Source organism: Homalodisca vitripennis, chromosome 2 (genome assembly GCF_021130785.1).
Source record: "Homalodisca vitripennis isolate AUS2020 chromosome 2, UT_GWSS_2.1, whole genome shotgun sequence".
NCBI classification, from domain to species: domain Eukaryota; kingdom Metazoa; phylum Arthropoda; class Insecta; order Hemiptera; family Cicadellidae; genus Homalodisca; species Homalodisca vitripennis.
In genome coordinates this window covers 36,273,144-36,290,518 of record NC_060208.1, presented here as the reverse complement: position 1 = coordinate 36,290,518, position 17,375 = coordinate 36,273,144, and the positions used below count along the sequence as shown (strand labels likewise).

Here is a 17,375-nt window from a genome sequence, read left to right as displayed (position 1 = left end):
AACTGTGAATGATCACCATCAGCCACTCTCTTACTGCCTAGCATAAGCAGTTGCTATAACAGTGATCCAGTTGTGAGGATCAACAGAACTGTGAATGATCACCATCAACCTAAGCCTAGCATAAGCAATTAGCTACGACAGTGATCCAGTTGTGAGGATCAACAGAACTGTGAATGATCACCATCAACCACTCTCTTAAGCCTAGCATAAGCAGTTAGCTATGACAGTGATCCAGTTGAGAGGATCTACAGAACTGTGAATGATCACCATCAGCCACTCTCTTACTGCCTAGCATAAGCAGTTGCTATAACAGTGATCCAGTTGTGAGGATCAACAGAACTGTGAATGATCACCATCAGCCACTCTCTTACTGCCTAGCATAAGCAATTAGCTACGACAGTGATCCAGTTGTGAGGATCAACAGAACTGTGAATGATCACCATCAACCACTCTCTTAAGCCTAGCATAAGCAGTTAGCTATGACAGTGATCCAGTTGAGAGGATCTACAGAACTGTGAATGATCACCATCAACCACTCTCTTACTGCCTAGCATAAGCAGCTGCTATAACAGTGATCCAGTTGTGTGAATCTACAGAACTGTGAATGATCACCATCAACCACTCTCTTACTGCCTAGCTTAAGCAGCTAGCTATGGCAGTGATCCGGTTGTGAGGAACAACAGAACTGTGTATGATCACCATCAACCTAAGCCTAGCATAAGCAATTAGCTACGACACGGATCCAGTTGTGAGGATCAACAGAACTGTGAATGATCACTATCAGCCAATAATTAGCATACCAGAAATCACTCAAAATATTGTTAAAATTCTTGGATTTACCCTTGGAAAATTCCCTAGCTTGTTTTAAACCAAATATAACTAGCAATATTGAGTTATCCCTTTAAGTGGCAAGTCTACTAAATTATGTCACCAGCTGTATAAGTAACAAATGTTAAACAATATTAATATATATCGATGATTATGGTATCATGAATTAATCTTTTTCTGTCTATTACATGATTACAAAGACAAATCCATCAATGTGTTTTTTAACATTTTCAATGCTGTGAACATCACTTGGCAGTGATGAATTCAATATGGTTTTAAATACATTTTCACATTATTTGATGACTTGTTTGTTTGTTAAATGTATAATTCTAGATTATAACTATATAGAATCCAGTCACTCAAACAATCAATAGATAACTGATGTATCTAAATATCAATATCAATGAACTACACTGAAAAATGTTTGTTTACAAACTATTTTAAATGTTTTATAAAATAATTTGTACTACAGCAACAATACAATATATTGTTTAATGTGTTTTCTAATATACTTAAAGTATTTTCCTGATTGGATTTTATTCATTTAAACAATAGATAGTTGACTAATATATAAAAATATCAATGTGCAAAAGAACTATGCTTAAACCACTTTTATACAAAAAAAAATTTTTATTTAATATTTTGTAAAATTTCTTTGTTGCTATAACAATCACCTAGAAAAACAAAATGCCTCCTCCGTAGACTAGTGGATACAGTCACGGCTCTCTAACTAAGAGATCATGGGTTCAAATCCCGAGGAGGTCCAATCATGATAGGAATAACAGCCACAGTGACAAAAAACAAGCCAGCATAGCCAAGAGCTGAGGCTTAAAAAAGAGAATAATAATTAAAATATATATATATATATATATATATATATATATATATATATATATATTAATTATTATTCTCTTTAGACTCTTTTCATTGTTATAAGCATATTATTTATTTTTATATTCCAGCTATATAAATATACAAATAAAAACTTGGGCCATACCAGAGGATTTTTGAGGGTAGTGTTTTTACTTAACTAGCCTGGGTGATTTTGAAAATAAGTGTTTTTATTATTTGTAAAGATTTTAAAATGTTGTATGTAATGTTTACAATATTTGTTTTATACAAGCCAAAAAAGTATTTTGTTATAAATTCTACATCAGCATTTATTTGAGTTTTATGAACATTAGACTGTCTAATTTACTTTTTTTTAACTTGGAAGGCTACTTCCTTAAAAAATTTCCTAGTCTTTCAACATAATTTTCAAAGTATTAAAAAAAACAATTTTTGGCCGTAACTGATAAACCTTTTGGTACTTTGACAAAACAGGATGGTAGCTGTTAAAATTTAAATAATCCGAAGTATTTGTGTCTTTAATGTGAATTTTTGTTTTAAGAAATCTGGACTTAATAAAAACAACTAAATCTAAGAATGGTAAGATATCTTTGGAAAACTACCACGCAAATTTCAAAATTGAGAATTTGTTTAAATTTTCCAGAAAGACTTACAAAAATAAAAACTATTATTCCAAATCATGAAAATGTCATCAATAAATCTCAACCATACATGAGGTTTTTAAGGTTGAGAATTAGTTACCCTTTACATCTTTCTCTATAATTGTAATTTTGCCTGTGTTAATTTTCAAGAAGTTCACAATACACACTACAGGCGAAAAACCGCATTAATTTTAAATAGAGTAATCGTTGATCCTATTTAATTTATTTTTCTTTAGTAAAAAAATCATTAATTTAAATTAGAAAACCATGTAAAATTTTGTCTTATAGTTAGGCAGGTAGTAAGTTTGTTGTTAACTGCAATAAAATTTGGCTCAATTTTACGTTAATGTTTCATAAACTATATCCATTTAAATTTTTAATGAACATGTGTATGAAATCAGTTTTTATTTCAGAATAAAAACATAAACAACCTGTATTGCCATTTATACAGTTTAACAGTTAAAAGTAAATTATTAGGTTTCGTCGACATGAGTTTGTTATTTATATTAAATGCATATGTGACAGATACGGCCAAATACAAAATAATTGAATCGGAAAAAGTAAGCACTCTGTGGTGTAATGGTAGCACATTCACCCGGCAAGTGAGAGATCCGGGTTCGACTCCCGGCAGAGAGCAAGTACTTTTTGTGATTCAATGTTTATTGAAATTAAATAAGGCTATTGCCATTTATACAGTTTAATGTGTATATATATATATATATATATATATATATATATATATATATGACCAAAATGCAAAATTTCAAGTCTGTATGTTATTTAATTTTCTAGATAATGTGCAGACAGACAGAAAGAAGTGAAATTTTTCCAGCCTCTTGAGTAATAGGCTTCACTAAACCAAAAATCAACAAACAGAATTTCGAATACTTTTAAGCATGCTCAATTAGATCCTGGACTATGAGCTTCTGAGGACTGTGAAACTTCAACACTACATAAATGAAGGCTGATAAATCTGTTAGAATGTGATAAGACTTAGGGTTTTAGGCTGAAATTAACAACTACAAGTACCTGAAGATGTTGGAAGTCACTGCACAGCCGACAAAGCCCTGAGCTTCCAAAGGGTTGTGGAGGAACCGGGTCTCCAATGGAGCGATCCCTTCATCCCCAAAGGAAATGGTCTGGAGCAGCTTTCGCTCTTTCCAGGAATACAAGTTGATTGAACGGCCTGTCAGGGCTACCAACACAACAAGGATAAATATGTCGACAGCAAAACATTTATACACTAATACAAAGTGACAACCTAATTGAAACTAATTCATCATTGCCATTTTTAGATGTATTAGTGAAAAGGAATAATGGCGACATAGAATATAACATTTACTGAAAACCCACTTGCAACAACAGATACATACACCACACGATTCGAACCATCCACCCTCCCAAAAAAGAGTTGCTTTCCACACAATGATTAATAGATTACTTACAACACCTTTAAAACACAATGAATACATGCAGGAAATAAGAAACATAACAAGTATAGCAGCTTTCAATGGATACTCAACTAAATTAATTGACAGTTTATTAAAAAAACAAAAGAAGAATTTATCAAAAACATCGAGAACAACTTTAAAAAGTGAACAAAAAGAAAAACGGAACTGGCAATCCATGAGTTATCCATTTTATAAAGACATTAAAAAAGTATTTAGAAAACATCTTGACATGAACATAACATTTTGCACACCAAATAAAATAAATAACCTAATTGGAAATCCAAAGATAAAATTTTAGATGAAAATAAAAGTGGCATTTACAAAATTAACTGTGAAGATTGGGATAAAATTTATATTGGCCAGACAAAAAGAACCATTAATAAAAGATTTAAGGAACACGAAAGATATTATAAATATGGACAAACTGAAAAATCAGCTATTGCCAAACATGCATTTGAAACAAACCACACTTTACATTATTAAAACAAGTCCATAAACAAGAAGAACTCGACGCATATGAAACATTATACATAACAAAACATAAAGATAAAATATTAAACAATAATTTTGGACCGATTCAAAAAATTCACCATTCCTTTAAAATATATCTAAATTCTTGTTTGATCAAAACTTTTATACATATAATAATATTTATTTTATTTTACTTTTAACCATATAAGTTTTGTATTAAGTTTTACTCAGCTGATATTTGTTTTAAATTGTTGATTCACACCTGATGATGGCATCTTCGATGTCGAAAGGCCTTGTGGTAAAATACAAAAATTATTGGAGAATTGTGAGTTTTCTTTTGTAAAATAATAGAAAATTTAAAAAATCGTTTTAAAAAAGACTTTGCTTTCTTTGTATAGCATAGTTTAGTGATACACTTTCAAAAAGGAGATATAAAATAGTTTTGTATACTTATTATAATACAAAAAATAATTTCATTGCCACTATAAAGAAGAAGATACAGGGATTTCAGGAAAATAAGTATCTTTTTTTACATTAACTAGTTTCTGAGTTATGATATTTAGAAAAACATGCAAAATGGTCAGCTATTTATAGATGACCACATGTTTGAGGACAGACAAGTACTTAAAATGTTAAGTTTATTAATACATAGTACAATGTAACTTCAACACCAATCATTTGTGAAATGTGATTTATACATATTACAAATATTAATATGTATATATACATATTAAAAGATGATTTGTTATAGGTAAACCGCTTACAAAGAAACTGGGCGAATTCAGTTCACACAGGGTGGAGTAAATACCTCTCCACCACTGTGATGCCACCCTCTCCCAGTATTCCTGCCACTGCTCGGTACTCGCCCGTCGACCTGGCCACTGCAACTTAGCAGCTAACCTCACACCAAAGCTCCTTGGATACGTCTATGGTTACATTAGTCTGTTCAATTAATATTTTATGCTTGCATAGGCCTACACACAAACAACAATACACTTATAGAATAGGTAAGTGGCTGCAGTGTAAACGAAATGGTGTGCACGTAAAAAAAAATGCAGTGTAAGCGTGAGTGAGACACGATCCACACAGCTGATAAAACAGAGATGATGAGATGCTTGCCCCACTCCCCACCACTGGAGGGGGGCCCCTCCTGAGCTCCTGCTGCTCAGATATTTGCTTCTGCACAGGTTTCTTTGCAAGCGGTTTGTCAATAGGCAATTTTCAGGTATCATACTACAACACAGGAATACGCTATACTCACTCGGATCCAAAACGTCGGAATGTTTGTAGCCGGGCTTGAAAGACTTGGGGGCTCCCCACTCGCTCGACACCATGATGTCCCAATACGGCTGGTACCAGAAGTCGTATCCAAACTGAGCCACTTTGTCACCCTCCGTCCACAAGCCTAAAACAACATAAAAATCCCTAGTTTTCCTCACAACCTTTAGAGCCATATTTTATGATTTTCCGCACATAAAAACTATCCAGACAAAACAAAATATTGTGAGGCACATAAATGAATATGTATGTTATGTTCAATGAATCTTTAGTATTTACATTTGTGTATTACTTATAACGACTTAGAAATCACATAAACACATTTTTCACCATTTCAAAATGCTGTATTTATTTATACAAGTTGGCATAAACAATCTAAATATCACATTCACCAAAAATTAATGAAATATCAATAAAATCTGTACAAAATGGGGAAAAGTAAACAGAATAATAATAAGGTAACGAAAATCAATTTATATCTGATTGTACATAATAGAGAAATGATTACTGCCTCCCTCCAAGTTTTCCTGAATTGTACAGAGATAATGGTGATATTCTAGTTTACTTCTTCAGGTTCTTTCCAAGAACTTGGTTGCTCACCAGAATCTGATAGATTGCTTGTATATCTGAATCACCTAGTATTTATTAGTTTTAATCTTGACTGGGTGGATCCTTTTACAATTTACCCAGATACATCATAATTTAAATAAAGTAATTTTAAGTGTTGTTAGGTTAATTTTAATGAACATGTTGTTTAGTAATAGTAACTATACAATAGGCGCTAAAATAAATTTAATTTCATATATGTTAACTCACGTTCTAATCAGAATATTGAAATTTTGTGTAGTGAAACATTTAAAACCATAAAAATTTGTGGGGGTATCAAAATGGAAAAGAATAGACATGGATAACTGTTGTTTTTGTGCCATTTATAAAAAAATCTCACTTTTGACTTTCCAGGTAGAGCCATCAACAAGTATAAAGTCCCCATTGCCTTCTCCGGACACTGTCCCCATGGTAGAGATCATGATGTCCCCAGAGGGCAGGCAGTGTGTGGTGTGAGGTGTGGCCACCCCCAGCGCGTGCATCTCCTCTGGCTCTATCACCTGGCCGTCCAAAAACCCATTTATATTTAAAATAATTACTGCAAATTTAAACCAATAACGTGAAAGGACATGTAAGAAACTAGGGATAAACCAATACAAAACAGTTTTGATTCCTTTTCCAAAACCAAAATAATTGATGTCTTGATTTCCAATTCTGATTTCAATAACAATTCCTGTATTATTTTGAAATAAGCTTATAATACAAGATTATTTTGTTACCATTAGAAGCAAATTTGGCCATTAAGAGGGAGCGGGAAAATTTCAACCTACTCTTAGCCATGATAAAACATGTTAGGTTATAAACATACACATATTTGTATACAGGATACGTGTAGAGGATACAACTACACAAATTACGAGATATATAAAAATTATTGTTTGTTTACAGCCAAGCAGAAGACATCTTTGCATAGTCGCCGCAGATAGGAAATAGGAACTACTGTACACAGTATTTTCATTTAAACTTTTAAAACGTTATTTCATCATTTTTAACAACCAGACACAGATCAACATACGATAATAGGGAAAAATAAAAGTGGGGTAAGGACTGATCTTGTGAGACACTCGTTATAGTAAGTAGCGCATCCACTGGAGTATTAATACATTTTTTTAAGGTTACATAAAATATTTCCTTTTTGGACAAAAACCTTACAACTAGACACATTACAGTACACAACTTTGACTTTACTGATAACATTTAATTTATTCAAGTATGTAAGAATTTTATAAAACTATTTTTTAATTTTTTTTTAGTAAGTGACATTTTATTTTTAATTTGACTTTGAACTGCAATCATGAAATTTGTTTTTGTACAAAATTTATGATTTTTAGTTTATAAATTATAAGAAGATAAAATTAAAAATTAATATAATTTTCATCTAACGATTTAACAAATAATTTCTTATTATTTTGTGTATTAATTGGTCCTCTATCATTATTCATTCCTGTAAAGACAACCATTCTTCATCAGAATGTAGACTGTATTGGAAATAAGGTAGAACGCCTAAACCATCTGCTTGATGATCATAAACCCAACATTGTTGTAATCACAGAACATGGGTTGGACTGTTATTCCATCTCAAATGTTCACCTAATAAACTATAAGCTAATAGTAGCTTTCAGCAGGACTAATCATAGAAAGGGCGGTGTGGCCATTTACAGCCATAACTTAATTGCCAACCCTATCGAGAGCCTAAACATTGAACATCTTAGCAGGGAGTGCCTTTAGGAGCTGTCAGGTATAAATATCTCTCTAAATCAATGGAGAAAATCTTCTCATCCTGGGTGCCTATCGACCACCAGATGCCCCCCTTGAAGATGCCATGGCACTATTAGCAAATGCATTTGAAACACTACCCTCCAATAGCAGTGGAATCTGCTTAGTGGGAGACTTGAATGTTGACTACCTGGAAGATTCACAAGATAAATCAGCCTTAAATGAGCTATTAGCTTCTTATGACATCCATAGGTTGCCTCTCCCTGCCACTAGAATAATGAGCACATCACAGACTTCAATTGACCTAGTGTGCACAAATCTGGACCAGGACCTAGTAAATACAGAAATAATTAATGAACATCTATCCGACCATACTGGCCAAATATTCACCATAAATGTACCATCATTGAAAAATACTTCAACTGTCTCCACTCGGCGACAATTTAATTGCAATTCAATGTTAACCCTTAGGGAAACGATCTCTCATCAGTCCTGGGATGGAGTGCTTACAGAGGAAGATGCAGACATGGCCTATTCCAGATTCATCACTCTGGTGGTTGCTAATTTGGACTTTGCCTGCCCATACAAGATAGCTCGCAACAGGCTTGTAAAACAAAAAACAACTGCATATGACAAGGAGGTGAATGAAAGGAAGAAATCCTTTATTGAAGCACGGGACAGATTTATTCTGACTGGAAGACAAAGTAGATTTGACTAAAAAAAAAAAAAATTTATGATCTTAAGCTCAGATCACTAAGGCAGTCTGCCAATGAGAATTATATCTCTGAATCTACAAACTAAAACAAAGCCATCTGGACAGTAATAAATGCCAAAAGAAGGACATTGAAAAACCCAACAGACTCCATATGCTCACTAAAAATAGCCAATGAAGCATTTTGTGAATTAGACAGCATTTCTGAGCACTTCAACAATTACTTCATCAATGTGGCTGAAGACACCTTGAAGGAGAAAAATCCCCCAAAAACGTATGCACCCACAAATAATACTTTTACTGTTGAAGAACATCTCAGAGTATTTGCTCCAACCACAAAAAATGAAGTTCGGGTGATCATCAGAGCATCCAAACCATCCTCTTCAGCTGGTGTAGACGACATCTCTTCAAGGATCATGAAACTATGCGAGGAAGAACTGCTGGTTCCTTTGACCGACGTGATCAATAAGTCTCTGGCACAAGGGGTGTTTCCATCTAAGATGAAGACCTCAAAAGTATACCCTCTCTATAAGAAAGGCAAGATAGATGAGATCAAGAATTACAGACCGATCTCATTGCTTCCCACATTCTCTAAAGTCTTGGAGAGAGTTGTTTTAAGTAGACTTAGAGCGCATCACCAGCAAAATGATATTATTCTTGAAGGACAGCATGGCTTTATACCAGGCCACTCGACAATAACAGCTCTTGGAGAAATCATTGAGTGTATATAACTAATGACCTAGATGCTGGGAAAACAATCATCAGCACATCCCTTGACCTAAGCAAGGCATTCGACTGCCTCGATCACAACTTCATTTTAGACAAACTCGAACAGCTTGGAGTTGTCAGAATAGCTCGCTGTTGGTTTAAAAGCTATCTAAGCAGTCGAATGCAGCTTATGGAGCTAAAAGGAACCACCAATGGTATTACAACACTGACCAGATAGAAGCCACTAAATGTCAAGAGAGGAGTCCCTCAGGGCTCGGTCTTAGGACCAGTGCTATTCGCTTTGTTTACAGCTGATCTCCCCAACTACGTTAGCCAATATAGCAGAGCTATCATGTTTGCCGATGATACCATACTCCTGCCTAGCAATACGATAGCAGAAGCACTGGAGGTGAACAACTTCATTGCAGTGAGTTTAGCACAAGACTACTGTATCAGCAATGATCTGGTCTTCGATGAAGACAAAACTACACAGCTAATCATTGCTCCCCGAAAGGTTAACCGTTACAAATCACTTAGTAGAGGAGCTTGGTGCTAAAACCCAATCGTCTTGCTCTTCTTTATTATCTTTCTTTGTGCTTCCATTATACAGCATTTTTAACCATTCGTAAAATAATCTATTTACAGTAATGTTATCCGATATGCCCGTGACACAGGAATAGCCACTTTACAACTATATAGATATTTCTCCACAACTAATTCATATTACATATCAAATATACTATTCAGAAATGTTTCTAGATTCTTTCACGCTTATAATTTCTTTAACACACAATCCTGTCAGTTTTGAAAAAATCGTATCAATGAGTGGCTATTGCAATTAGGCGTATCAGAGGCGGAGATCATTATCACTGCCGGGTACAGCGGACCTGGCCCTTGACTATGACGTTGTTACTATTACTAACCGAACACACACACACACACACACAGATGCACGCACACACAGATGCACGCACACACAAAAATACACACACACTCCTCTCTCTCATCTCACTCCGTCATAAATGGATCATTTTTTAGCCACACATACCATTTTTATTCATTTGTTTTCCACCGCTTGAATAAAAACAATCACTTACAGTAAAAGAAGCAATTCAAGAAGCAATAGACATACATCCCTCTATCTTTTTTTACCTTATTCTATTACTAACATATCCAGTGTATTATTTAAATTTTATGTTGGCGGCTAGATGCAACTAGGCCTACGCACAGGCAGATTGCCCATGTAGGATTTCCAGTATTGTTATATTTATTATTCTATTCGTTATACTTATTTTACACTTCTTCTATATATAAGCTGCTGTGTATGTATAAAATAATAGCTATTTCATCTAAGAAAGATTGTATATATGTATATAAACTGCTGGAATAAACGTTATTCATTCATTCATTCATTTATTATTCATTCATTCATTCATTCCTTATTCACAGAACGTTTTTCTGCATCGTTGTGCTACCTGTTTTATACATCACTCTATTAACAATGTGACATTTCTTTCTAAAAAAAAACCAATTGCTTTCTGAACCATTAGGAAAAAGGAATAATGATATCACATAACAGTTCATGTAAATCTAGGTTTAGGTAATTTATACTATTAACTGAGAGTTAGCAAAGCCTATCATTCGAGCTGGAAAAAATTCATTTTTGTCTGTCCGCACAATATCTTGAGAATGAACTGACCTATAGACTTGATATTTTGCATTTGCTTTATTTCTATATAAGCAAAACTGAATTTGATGATGATGCATGTCACTTGATGGGATTTGACTGTATGCTAGTGAAAATTTTTACATTGGTCTTATGGGCAACCATGATGCCAAAGAAAAAATTGCAGGATAAATAAATTTCTAAAGAACTAAATACAGCCATATGACATCATTACTTTGATTGTTGTACTGTCATCGGTGGCAGAGCTTTACTGTGAAATCATTTCGCAAGAAACTCATTTAGAGACACTAAAATCCAGTTCATTAGCTGATGAAGCAAAAAAAAATCCTTCTGATATAGGTCATTTACGGATACAGTCAATTCAGAAAAGACAGAATGCACACCTTAGAATTCACTACTGAAGATCCTAGGTGTAGACTAATCAGCTGGAAGAGACTGCTAAACACATTATTTTGAATTGTGAGAAGATTGAGGTTAGAGAAGAACCCTATTTGGATATTTGGGATCTCACAGACAGGTGATGAATTCGACATCAGCATTTGGCAGAAGCTTTTGGATCTCGTTCGTTGAAGGTGCAGGAGTAGACAGGCCTTACTAGTGGAACTTGAAGTTACATATACACACATACATAAGCTTAGGTTGACAAATTTGGAACTAAGAGTCCTTTATACAACCTTATTTAATCTAATTTACTTGATTTTTTTGTACACCACCTCAGTGAAGCTTGTTATGCAACTTGAGGTGTAGCGTACTTCTACTTTGTACATTAAGATTGGGATAAAATTTTAATTCTGTGAGTCTAATAATTTGTATATGACCATATTATAGAGGATTAAATAAGCTCTACAAAATATGTAACATGTAATACTTTTGTTAAAACTGAATAAATCCTTAGAATTAGAAAATAAATATTGTAAATAAGTGTTTTCCCACAGTTAATTTAGCTGAGTAGCACTAGAAGCTCGACTCAGTAATTCGATCAAGAGAGAAGAGTAAAACAAAGTAAAAGATATTGTTTACAAAACTTATTTCCAGGTGCCTGCCTATGTCAAACTTTATAATGGAGGAAATAACCAAAGTAATCATTAAAACTGAAGCTTGTATACGAGAAAACAGAGGTCGAGGGTCAGGTGTCAGTAATTGGTCTTATCTCAGTGATTACTGGCTAATTAATGGAACAATATATTATGTCTTATAGTTCATGATTGGACTGTCTGTCTTCTATTCATGGTACTTTAACTTATTACGATATAAGAAAAATACCTACCACCTTTTTTGGTAGGCAGTATATTAATTCAAAATGTTAAACCGAAGCAGAGCATACAGCTCTAAAATGTAACTAAATTAATTTGATCTTTAAAATATAAAAATTGAAATTGAAAGAAACATTTTCATTAATTGGTATTTTGACAATCAGTTTGGTGATTATATAGAACTATGTAAAAAATATTTCCATAAGTAGTGTTTATTGATAACATAAGATATTGGTTAGGATAAATAAGTTTACATGCAAAAACAATTATTAATTGTTGTCTATTAATGTAAGCACTGAATGTTTATCACTTGTCACCAATAGCACTGTCATTTGTGGTAATTGCTCCTTAAAAAGTTTTCAATCCAATCTACATCTAAAAATAATGAAAACTGTGTGAGGCTTGAAAATATCTGAAATATTAGAAGCAGAGGCTATAACAAATCAGTTTCAAAGTAGCTAACATAAGTAATTTAAAGAACAGTGTCCAATACACTATATCTCTGAAATATTGTATTATAATCATTATGAAAAAAATGATTATATATTCATGTGTGAAATGATTATGGTAATATACAAAAAAATATTTACTTTCTTATATCTGTCAAAAAGTTTCATAACTTTTTTTATGTGGATTTCACAACATGTTTCAAGACTAATGTTTTATCATCAAGTGTTTAAATATGATATTCGACAAAAATAACTACTCAAGTTGAATTTGTTTTTTAAGATACAACTACGACGTTTAATACTTATAGATAATTATACCAATAATCAATTCTTTGTTTGAAGGTTATTTTTGACAATGGAAGGCTTGTGAAGGAAACAGGATTTTTCCGGACATTTTCCAGCGTTCAGTGAAACAAGAAATCAGTAACACTACGTTTCGAGATCTGCAATCTGATCTCTTCTTCAGGTAAAGAACTAACCTAATACATAATTACAAACTAGGTTAAAATAAACAAATCATACCAAAGCGTTATGGCACGCCTAAGCCAAGAATCACAACCACCATGTTGTTTGTCAACTTCACTAACTCTAAAAAACATGCACTTTATAAAAACCTATATACAACACTAATCATTAAAACTGAACTACAGAATACAGGTCACTATACGTCTGCATTCGTCTACTAACCACCTACGACCGACCAGAGGGCACTACGTCATGGCAGATAAAAACAAGATGGCGGAAATAAAAAGGAAGGGGGACAGGAATGGGCCCTTTTTTGTTATTATTGGTTCATGCAAAGAGTAACAAAATTGAATTTATTTGACACAGCAATACCCAGTTGTCTCAAACTGGCTCATCTAATCTGCTACGCAGTTCCGACGAGGAGGATCATTTCTGAATTTTTTCCAAAAGTTCTATTAAACACTAAAAATAGCGTGAGTGAACTAAATCCAAAAAAGACACATTTTTTACTTTGTGGTAACCATCTGATAAACCGTTTTGTGTTAGTCACACAAGCAACCAAGAGCAGAAAAAACCTTCTTAAAACAAACTTATATGCATGCATTTCCATTGTTGCAACAATCAGCTGTTTTAATTCATGCAAATAGCTATGAACTGTTGAGTTATGCACTACTCTTCGATATTGCCTGAATGGTTGTATAGCAACTAATGGTGCTCATATTGAGCATTTGCAGTGCACATTAAAACTTTTGTAATATACATTATAACTTGTTAACATAAAAAAATTGTTTTATGCAGTTCTAATTTTGAGACTATCCTCTGCAAATATACTAACAATATTTTCCCACCATTCTTTTTAAATAACCCTATGTTAATAATATTGTTATTATTTATAAATCTGTTAAACTTGGTAGTATAGTAATCTTTCTGTATGTAATTACGGTGGTACAGCCTTTATCAGCTTTGCATAGTAAAAAGTAATTATTAATGAACTTCTTTTTTTATTTTTGTATATCAGCATATTCAAAAATATTGTCAATCCAATCAAGCCTGTTTAACATCTTTGTTACTGATTTGTTTTGTTTGCAATTTTCAATATAGATGCATTTCTTACATCATCTGAAATGGCTTTTAAATCTATTATTGTATAATTAGTTAATTGAACACATCCCTCTTAACAGAGCGTGGGAAGTTTTATTTAAGTATTTGTGAAGAACTGATATATCATGACCAACAAACATAATTTTGGTTTATGTTTACCCCAATAATATAATGTAGAATCACGTAATACAACGGATTCTATAGATGTTTATGTATTTACCACAATAGAGAGTTTTTCTTCATATTTGATTTTTTACAGTACAGGAAATGGACAGTTCTACTTCATGTAATAAGCATTAGATAGTTATTAAGGAAGGATGGGTTTTATTTAAGATATTTCCTGTATATAAATGTATTACACTGATTTTTCTTTGATAGATATAATTAAAAAAACAAATAATTCCAAGTTGTTGCTGGAGGGTTAAGTGAACTAATGAGTTTATTGATAAACACTAAAATAATTTATTTTAATTTGATGGGAAATTTTACAATCAAACTGATAACTTAGCTTAGTGTTCACAACTATCGACTATTCACCATCTTAAAACTATTAGACATATGGCAAAACTTTAAATACAAAATTTGCTTGTTTTTTATTGCCCTTTAGTTTAATGTAATACGTGGCTTAATTTACTATTTGAAAATTTATGTTAAAGAACTTTCAATTTTTTTAATGTTAAAAAATACGTGAAACCTGTCAGTGTCGTTTTATGTGATTATCTTGGTCAGCAAACTTGCCTTGCAGTGGTTTCAAGTGAATGCTACGTATTTACACATATTATACATTCATCCTATGAGCTGCTATTGATGGCAGACAGATCTGTTTCAAGCAGTTATTTGTATCACGTAATAAAGAACAAATCATTCTTTATGTTTGTCATTATCACGTTTTGTTTGGATTATTCATCTGATGTTTTTAGCCAAACAGACGATTTATGTCAGCTGGTTGTTTCAACATTACATAATGCAATGTTCACTGCTGTTTGAATGGCTAAGGATTACATCATTTTTTCATCAGACGATAAAGTATAATTATTTTAGTCAATACAGATTATACTATAAGTCTAATATTGTTTACATATAATAAATGCATCAAAGTGTGCCATAAGTGTCGTAGTTGGGAGAGCTTTGTAAGCATCTCCTAATTATTTAAATTTTGTTTTTATTTTGTATAATGTACACAGTAATGTAAAGTGTCGTTATTAATATAAATAGTTCTTTTTACTACGTTTAAAAATATCTCCTTGCAAAAATAATAATGACTAAACACCTAACTCACAATGTCACCGACAGGAGATTGAATTATTCTGCTGTTGACTGGGAATGTGAAAGGTTTTATGCAGCAAATATTTTGACATTTAAAATTCTTTAAATAGTTTTGTTTTATGTTAAATCAGTGAGTGTTTCCTCTGATGAATGAATTGAAATAATAGGCAGCACATAATTACAAGCATTAGATTTAGGTTTGCAAATAAAATTGCAAGGATGTTATAACCTGAAGACCATTTAATGCATGAATTATTTTAATGTATGGCACAAAAATTTAACAATTATTAGCAATAATAGTTTCTACATCTAACAACAAGAAAAGAGCTTTTGCAATAAAAACATAACCATATGGCCATGATGACTAAACAACCTTATCAATAACTGATAACCTGCCATTGTCAACCATCTGGGTTTAGCTTAGTGGATTGACGACTGGATCAAATCCGACGATTGTCATAAACATTTTTGCTACAAGATTTAATCTAGAACAGCATTATTTTGGAAGTTTTAATCTATTTTTTTTATTTAATTGGATCCAAATATTTATTACAGCATTATTTAAAATTATTCTAACAAATCTGAGTGTACAAGTGTTTTATTAAGTGTCATTTTATGATTTATTTCTATTTTAACTTAATTATTTATATTGTATTTATAATATTTTTTATATAATTACTAAGATGTGAGATTCAAAGGTCATCCTGAAAGTAAGGTCCGTTTCACAGTAACTATTCGAGCGGCGAGGGAACAATGCAATGTGCATGCGCGCCGACTCCCAGCACGCCTTGCGCACAAAGTGATGCCATTTGCAGTGAAATCATTGTAGAGTACTGTCTACTGTATAAATTTAAGATGTTCACAACAATTAACCTGCCGACTGCAAGATACAATCAGTTAGCCAGTTTTTGACAACAAGGAACATTCTAGCAGTAGAAATTCATAGACAGATAAATGAAGTGTACGGCCCTAATGCGATGAGTAACAGAAAAATGCGGAAGTACATGAGAGCTTTTAATCATGGACAAGAAACTGTCCATGAACCGTAATGTGACCAGCCATCAGTGATCACAGAAGATTTCGTAAATGTTGTTGATGAAAGGATTCGTGAGGATCGGACATTTACCATTTCATCATCAGCATTGGAATTTATCACTATAAGTAAAGCAACATTGCACAAAACATGAAACATTAGAACATCTGGACATTAGAAATTTCACAAATTGTGCTCACATTGGTTCCCAGGCTTCTTACCGACAAACACAAAATGAGAAGAATGAGTTGTGCTCTTGAGTTTTTGGTCCGATATCATGAGGAAGGCGATACACTTTTAGAGAACACTGTCACAGGTGACAAGACATGGGTTTCTCACATAACCCCAGATATGAAACACTTTTCAATGGAATGGCATCATACGATGTTACCGGTTAAAGTCAAACACACAAGGTTATAGTAACCGTGTTTTGGGATAGACATGGAATATTGTTAGTCAAGTTTATGGAACAAGGAAGAACAATAAATACAGCCACTTATTGTGATACTCTGATTAGACTTCGATGTGCAATACAGAATAAGCGACGTGGCTTATTGATGTCTGAAGTTCTCTTGTTGGATGACAACGCCAGACCCCACTCTACCATCCAAACCTAAAATTTTATCACATCATTTAGTTAGGAACAGATTGACCACCCACCGTACAGCTCGGACTTGGCACCAATAGACTTTCACTATTCGCTTTTCATTTTCACTGCTTTCATTAATTAAAGGAGTTTCTCAGGGGTAAGAGCTTCAACAATGATGACGAGGTAAAAGAAGCAGTTAAAGATTGGTTATCCTCACAGGCGGCAGACTTCTACGTCATTCCAAAGCTCTTAGAACGTCATGACAAATGTTT

General features: G+C 33.1%; 1 protein-coding gene across 2 annotated transcripts in view; it reads right to left on the bottom strand.

Moving 5' to 3' along the window:
* LOC124353809 (methanethiol oxidase) overlaps window positions 1-17,375 on the bottom strand; it is a 46,517-nt gene that overhangs the window by 11,014 nt on the left and 18,128 nt on the right. For both annotated transcript variants that reach the window (XM_046803819.1, XM_046803820.1), the window contains 3 exons: window positions 6,465-6,624; window positions 5,502-5,645; window positions 3,348-3,513 (listed from right to left, as the gene is read on the bottom strand). In XM_046803819.1, coding sequence (XP_046659775.1) covers window positions 3,348-3,513; window positions 5,502-5,645; window positions 6,465-6,624 — 470 coding nt within the window. The remainder of the gene's footprint in view (window positions 1-3,347; window positions 3,514-5,501; window positions 5,646-6,464; window positions 6,625-17,375) is intronic.